Genomic DNA, 7,750 nt, shown 5'->3' on the forward strand with positions numbered 1-7,750 from the left:
GAATGTCTCCCCAAGATTCCTTATGTTTATTTCTCAAGGAGAGAATGCAGGCATAAAAATGGTGGGTGGTACCCAAGGAAATGTGCACAACTCACCTTGATTGAGCGCCAGGGCGGGAGCATACACCACCACTCCTGTGTAGAGAATCTGGTGGAGAAACAAGAATTAGGTGATCACTGAGAAAAATGACACAGAAAGGAAAGCTTCCTAGAAAGTTCTTTATTGACCTTAGAGATATATTTCCTTCACCTTGTTTGCCAAACATTTCATTCCCATCCATTCTCATTTGGAAGTTGGTGACCACTGTAATGAGTTTGCAGAAGGGGTGTAAGGACTAGATGGAGGAATATCTAATAGGGTGGGGTTTTTAAAATGGCTGCATATTTTGAGATTTTATGGCTAGACTTTGTATACTTCCAAAGAATAGAAAACTGAGCTTCAAGTTTTTGATTCTCTCTCTCTCTCCCTCTAGCATACATCGCAATGGCACAAATACGGTTAGCAGTTTGTAAAATATGGATGCTGGATTGAATTTGGAAAGCGTCCATGAGGAGGAAGTAATGTGCAAAGAAGACTACAACTATGTACCAGGTACACCTTGTAACTCCCGGAATGGCAACCACACACTGATGGAAGTGGGTGCAGTTCCATTCTATTTTAAATGAAATTTCACCCTTTAGAGATGCATGTGAGGGTCTAAAAAGGCAAATACCTGTGAACAGGTCAAGGGTGCATTATTTTCCACATTTCGTCTCCCTTAAATCCTTTAGTCCCTGAGTGGAGTTTCGATTAAGAAACAGGAAGACGGTTATCTTTTCGCAGAAAGTGCTTCCTGAGCCGTGGAAATGCACCAACGGGGTGCCCCAGGTAACCTTGAGGTCACATGAAGGTACCGGGAGCCTGGGAGGCAGGGGAGGAGTCCAAAAGGAGAAAGTGGTAGTATTGGTTTGGAAATACTGTCTTCAAATGAGTTTCAACAAAGTGAGTATTTCTGGTTCAACTCAGCTAGTTTAAAAAAAGAAATCAGTTACAAACTGAGAGTAATCAGAGGGGCGAGGGGAGAGGGATAAAGGAGAAAGGAAGGGCAAGGGTTGTCAAGGAACATGTATGAAGGACCCATGGACAAAGACAATGGTGGGGGAGGATTGAATGTGGGAAGTGGGGGTGGGTAGTGTGGAGAAGAGTAATAGGGGGAAAGTGGGGACAACTGTAATTGAACAATTAAAAAACAGAAAAATAAATCGGTTAACAGACCATTTCCTATCTTTATATACAACTTGTACAGATTAATTAAGAGGTGATGTGAATTTTAAGCAAATGCTTTTGTGTGTGTGTGGTTTTGATACACACTTGTTTGTTATTTGTACATACTTGTGGGGCATATGCAACAGGTGACTCTTTATTAATCACATATCTTGAAAGCGCTATCCCTGAAAGAATATAGTTTCTTCTTAGTATGAAGTCTCCCCTTTATTTGGGTTAACTGCCCCCTGAAACACACAAACCTGTGCCTTGTCAGCCCACAATCCCACATCTGCAGCCGCCCTTCTCCTTACCGTCTGCACAATGTAGGTGACTGTTGCTGCATAGCGGACTGGTTTGTTGAATCGCAGCTGTAAGTACTATAGGGAATAAACAACATACAAAAAGTCAGTGTGTTTCACATGGAGCTGCTAAGAAGTTTTCATTTTTTTGTTGTTCCTTTGAATTTAGCACTGGATTTATAATGTGATTTTATGCTATCTACTTGGCAGAATGGGATAAAAGTTTGGACTGTTTAAAGTCAAAAATATACTGAAACTCAATTCTTGCTCAAGCTTCTCATGATGGTCAGGAAACATAAACAGTTGCTTGAAAAAAAATCCAGGTATTCTGGCTTTCTACTCAGGGTTTTTCTACTGGATATACCAAAGCATCATTTCTTTTTATGTTCCCACTGCTCCAAAATTTGCCTCAGGCTTTTATTTTACCTTTCCTAGACTACTGGAGTAGCTCCCTAATCAGTCTCCTGAATTCCAGTCCTTCCACCCATTTTATCAACCACACATCAAGTCATATTGATTCTCCTACATGGAACTCTGTTCATGTCCCTCTTTTTCTCAAAATCTTTAATTATTCTGTATCATGGAAGCTTCATATTCTAAGCCCTTTATTGTCCTACCCATAGTTTTCCCATCTTAAGTCAACCTAGAAAGACAGTATGGAGAAAAAGATACATTTCAAAAAACCTAGATCAGAAATACGCCTCCTTGAATCCTAGTGTGAGCTTTACCACCATCTCACTCTTTGATCTAAGCCTCTGGTTTCTCATCCATGAAATAAGGGAGACTATTCAAACTATGTAATTTTACATCTGGAAGAATGTATTAACTCATTGAGTGTGTTCAGTGGCCACCTTTAGTGCATCTACCACTACTACTACAGTCAACAGACTGTAAAATGAAAAACACAAGTTCAACAGAAAAGCTGCCCTTTTCTGGGCTGCACGGGTAACATTTACCATCATGATGTTAAATTAATTTCAACCCCCCAAGCCTGGTCTAGTCGCCTTCTTTTACACCTCAGGAAATAAATAGCAAGGCCACTTTTCATGTTGGTTCAAGACCAAAGAACACGAAGCCATCCTTTACTCCTCAATTCCTCTCCCTGCTCACATCCAGTCCATCGTTTAATCCTAGAGCTTATACCCCACTTCCACGACATACATATTTACTTGCACCATCTCCTCTGTTGCCACCGTAACACCATTACCCCTTGCCTAGACTATAGCAATAGCTTCCTAATTAGAACCACTGCTTCTGCAGTCAAAATTCTATAATCATTCTCAACATCAATCAGTATGATACTCAAAATACAAACCACATCATGTCATGCCTCTTCCCAAACACTATAATGACCCATCTTACAGAGAGGATGAGCTCATCCTTACAATGACCTAAAAGAAGACTTCATAACATGGGTTCAGATCCTATCAGGCCCTAAATATCTATTTCACAACAAACATTTTGTAACATCACTTACTGTGCTAAAATAAGATTCAATAATGATATATTATACCTATACATCTAATTTCTCAAAATTTAAATATAACTGCTATGATATCACAAATGTAATTTAAAGGAGAAATAAAAGGAAAGAAATTTACTTAAAAAAGTAGTCTATAATGCTTAAAACCACTATGAAAGAGGATATACAGAAAAAATATTCCATGCAATTATAATGAAAAATTGAATTAAAGAGAAGTAAGAAGTTTAGAAGCCATTTCGTTGCACAAGTCCAACAAAAGTGAGAAAGCAGGTAGACACTAGCCTCTAAACTAGTGATAAGGGTAAATAATAATCTGAATTTATTAGTGTATAATTAAAAATATAACATCAACTGAAGTAGAAACAGCATGATGAGACAAATTATATTTTTAAAGATTTTATTTATTTATTTTTAGAGACAGGGGAAGGGAGGGAGAAAGAAAGGGAGAGAAATACCAGTGTGTGATTGCCTCTCTCTTGCCCCCTACTAGGGACCTTGCCCACAACCCAGGCATGTGCCCTGACTGGCAATCGAACCAGTGACCCTTTGCTTCACTGTCCAGCACTCAGTCCACTGAGCCACACCAGCCAGACCAAGACTATTTATAAACTAAGGGAAGATAATGCAAATGTATGATATTGGAAATGAGCTGAGCCTAATTTATACCTTGAGGGTGAGAACAATTCCGTATGTTTTGACATGGGACAGAATAGTGACAAAGTAGTACAGATGACATATTTTAGTCTTGAAATCCCACTGTTATTGCTGTGTAATACCCACCTCAATGCTCATGGGCTTAAAAATCAAGGATGTGTTATTTCTCCTAATTTTGAAGATCAGCTGGGTGATTCCTCTACTTGTTCCCCCTGGGTTTTCAAGGAAGTGTCAGCTGGATGAGAAAATCCAAGATGGCCTCACTAACTCATCCGGTAGTTGGTGACGGCTGTTGGCTACAGTGTCTTTACTTCCCTTTATGTTTCAACTCATACTCCAGAAGCTAGACCAGCTGCAACAGCTCCCTGACACAGCAGTATCAGTACAGCATTCCAAGAAAGCAAAGGCAGAAGCTATGAGCCTAATGATGCCTAAACTCCACGCATCACTTCTGCCACATTCTGTTGGTCAAAAAAAAAAAAAAATCACAAGCTCTGTCCAGGTTCAAGGGTTGTGGAAATAGACTCTACTCCCTTTGGTTTTTAGGACTTAAAAAGATCCCAGAAAGAAGATTTATGGGTAGGGAACAGGGAATGAAAGATGAACAAAGAAACAGATTCAAGCATCAGTAGATAGATAATAATAATAATAATAATAATACAAAACTCTTAGGTCAGATTTACTGTTTGCCAGACTGTATTAAAAGTATTTGCATATGAATGTCAACATTAATTGAAAAATAAAAAATAATAAAAATTATTTGCATACGATACCACATTAATCTGCAGAGACATCCTTTGAGATAAGTGATTTTATTATCACTCTTTTACATATGTAAGAATTAACTACAGAGAAGTTAAGCAATTTTCCCAAAGTCACGCAGCTAGCAAGTGGCCGAACTAGTATCCAAAGCCAAATAGACTGACTCTACAGTCCATACTTTTAACCCCTAAGCCACACTGCCAAATCTTACAGAGTAAAAGGCAATCTCAAAATAACCTCATATGTGCTTTACATGTAACCTTGATTTCTTATTATTAAGATATGGAAAATTTTTAAATATGTGGAGGACAATAAACTTTGTAAATTAAATTCATACAATATAATCCTGTAGGCATTCCCACAAATAGATATATTTTTAAACAAGAGGTAATTAATTTCTTCAACCCATGTTTGTCCCATGGAGGCCCTGATACTGTAAATGTTTTTTTTTTCATTTCTGCACTAATTTAATAATTAAAACAGAGTTTCAAATCTCCTCAGTTTCATATTTGGTTCAATGCTTTATCTCCAAAGGTGTGCCTAGAATACAGTAGATGCTTAGTGGATATTTGTTGAAGGGATGTTTAGTGGTACAAATGATTTTCACATTTGGGTATGTTTTAATAATTAAAAAGTTTTTTAACACTTCACAAAAGCTTCATAAAATATGGCAGTTATTTTCTACATGGAAACTAGAGTTGATGAGAGCTAACTAATGCACAAAGTGACCCTGCTGTTAAGCAATGGATTAGACATTGAACTTGTATTTTCTGAATCTAAGTCTCTCTCTCTCTCTCTCTCTCTCTCACACACACACACACACACACAAGCAATTCTTTTTAAAATGCTAGCAATGCCTTTGGGAGTCCAAATTTAATAGATGAATGAAAAAAAACTAGAATATATTTGTATTTTCAGAAGTACTTTAATGAGCAATGAGTGTATCTGTACATATATTTTAAGACTAAGTATAAATTTAGTCATTCTTTCTTGAATCTATATCCTAGGTAGTAACTGTTGTATGACCTAATCCTTATTTCCTTTTTTGGGTAGGGGAGAGAAGGTTAATGTTGAATTTTAGGGATATCAACTGTGGAATCAAAATTTTAAAACCTTCTAGAAAGTGTACAATTGCCTGAATGGCTTTGAGGTCTAGAGTAATCCTTTACAATCATTTAGCTTACAGAAAGAAAAGAAAGAAAAAGGTCTGTTAAGAGTTCTCTGCTGGGACTAAGGATAAAGTTTGATAAGGAAAATAAATACCTTTTTCATGGAAACCGATTATTAGTCACACTTAAATATTGGACATGCATATTCAATGATTTAACTTGATCTTTTTCTTGAGAATTATTGCAACATCAAAACATAACTACCTCATTTTCCTTCCATTAAAATAATGGAAGGAAAATTCCCCTCCATGTGTGTTTTATTTAGCAATCCATTCCTATTAAAATAGTTTTTAATTTTTTAAAAACATTACTATTTCCCCATTAATAACTGGAGCACAGTGATTATTTGTATTGGAGTGCTCAGCTGTACTCTCTAATGGAAAGAGATACAGACAAAGTAGGTTCTCAGTAAGCTTTACTCACTATACGATCTTGACTGAATCATTCATCTGTACTATCTCTGTTTTTAGCTAGAAAATGACAAATTCATGGCATATGTCCTGCATGCTTTTCAGAATGATGTTAATAATCATACAAATAATAACTTTAGCTCTCTTTCATTGAGAATCTCTTACAAGTTAGGCAATGCCTTGGGTGTTTATATATGGGTTCTCATTATATCCCTGAAATAGCTTCATGATGTTGACTCCATATTGTTCTACAGATGAAAGAATAGGTGTGTTTGTATCCAAAGCTTAAACTTGTCCCAATAATATTGTAATATCTTTTCTTGAAAATGAGTGAATATTCTTCAATTTCCACATGTTACCATTAAGAGGACATGTATTATTACAGAAAAAAGAAGCAAGAATAAAAAAATATTGTTCAAGTGGAGATAGAACCAATTCCTCCCAAAATAGAGAACAGGGTAATAGCGGTCTTACCTCATAAGTGCTGGTGATACCAGATCGGTAGAACACAGGCAGAAAGAGCTCTGATGTGAAGATGATGACAAAAGTATAGGCAATGGCGAAAAGCCCAAAGGAGGCCCCAAAGCGGTAGACATCGGAAGGGGTGCCCAGGACAGTGACAGCTGACATGAAGCTGGCTGTCAGAGACAGTGCCACAGGACCAAAGGTCATTTGTCTTCCCCCCACCAGGAACTCCTTTGCCATTGCCTTCTTTCTCTCCTTGACAGCAAAGAACACTCCGATTCCAGAAGAAACAATAAAGAGGGCTGCAAATACGAGATAATCCCAAACCTTAAAGTTCTTCACCTCCATGCTGGGAAGTATGGCACCAGAGAACTGCTTTCAACCAGGTCCCAGGGAAAAGTTGGTTCCAAATGCAAAGCTCAGTACAGCAGATGTTTTTCCCAGAGAGCAGACTGATTCTGTGAAGAGAATGATGACCAGAGGCACTTTATGGATCTTCAAACACCACGTTGTGCTCAGAGAAGATCTGAAAAGTTGGCTACAGAGAGGAATCTGGTAACAGTATTGATACCAACAGATGAGAAATTGAAATTTGACCCTGACCAGGAACTATCTGTTCCTTTACTTAAGCATATGCCACAGAGAAGGAATTCAGATGTGTTCTGAAATTAATAACAAACTGGGGGAGGGTGCATGTGGAATGGACTTGCCAGATAACATGCCCTTTTATCTCCAGATTTTTTTAAACTTAAGGTTAAACATTACTGGGAAACAGAGGTGATACAAGTTGACCACCTCAGCATTCTGAATTTGTGAAATGGAATCTGTAAAATGCAAACACAGCCCCCTCAGTGGCATCTTTCTCCTGAGTAAGGAAAGGCGGGGGGTGTGAACTTGCAGTTGCCTGAGACAGTGAGTATGGAGGGAAAGGAGCAAAGAACTAGGAAACAGGCCCTTGTTCAAGTTGGCTCAACCTTCAACTGAGCTGTGATATTGTTGACAAACCACTTAGCTTTTCTGAGATTCATAAACAAAGGAATAATCATCTTATAGGGTTATCATGAGTCTTTAAGGGTCTCAAACTTCCTGACTTCTTTTATCTGATCTTTAAAATGAAAGACAATAATATTTAGCTTATTGGCTATTATTTATGCTTACAGGGGAGTACATTGAACTTAGCAGTTGATTCTCTCCTGACACTAGGCCTCAAAAAGTGGACTTGTCAAAAATGAATAAATTGTTTGTAGTCCTTGGCTTTATCTT

General features: G+C 37.7%; 1 protein-coding gene across 1 annotated transcript in view; it reads right to left on the reverse strand.

Annotated features, from left to right (window-relative positions):
• SLC5A12 (solute carrier family 5 member 12) overlaps positions 1-7,187 on the reverse strand; it is a 40,084-nt gene extending 32,897 nt beyond the window's left edge. The window contains exons 1-3 of the mRNA XM_045825129.1: positions 6,497-7,187; positions 1,557-1,622; positions 96-147 (exon numbers count right to left, since the gene is read on the reverse strand). Of these exons, the coding sequence (XP_045681085.1) occupies positions 96-147; positions 1,557-1,622; positions 6,497-6,835 (457 nt within the window). The 5' untranslated portion in view covers positions 6,836-7,187. The remainder of the gene's footprint in view (positions 1-95; positions 148-1,556; positions 1,623-6,496) is intronic.
• Positions 7,188-7,750: the final 563 nt, after the last annotated feature.

This window comes from Phyllostomus hastatus, unplaced genomic scaffold (genome assembly GCF_019186645.2).
Source record: "Phyllostomus hastatus isolate PE091 unplaced genomic scaffold, TTU_PhHast_1.1 phas_scaffold_585, whole genome shotgun sequence".
Classification (NCBI taxonomy): Eukaryota; Metazoa; Chordata; class Mammalia; order Chiroptera; family Phyllostomidae; genus Phyllostomus; species Phyllostomus hastatus.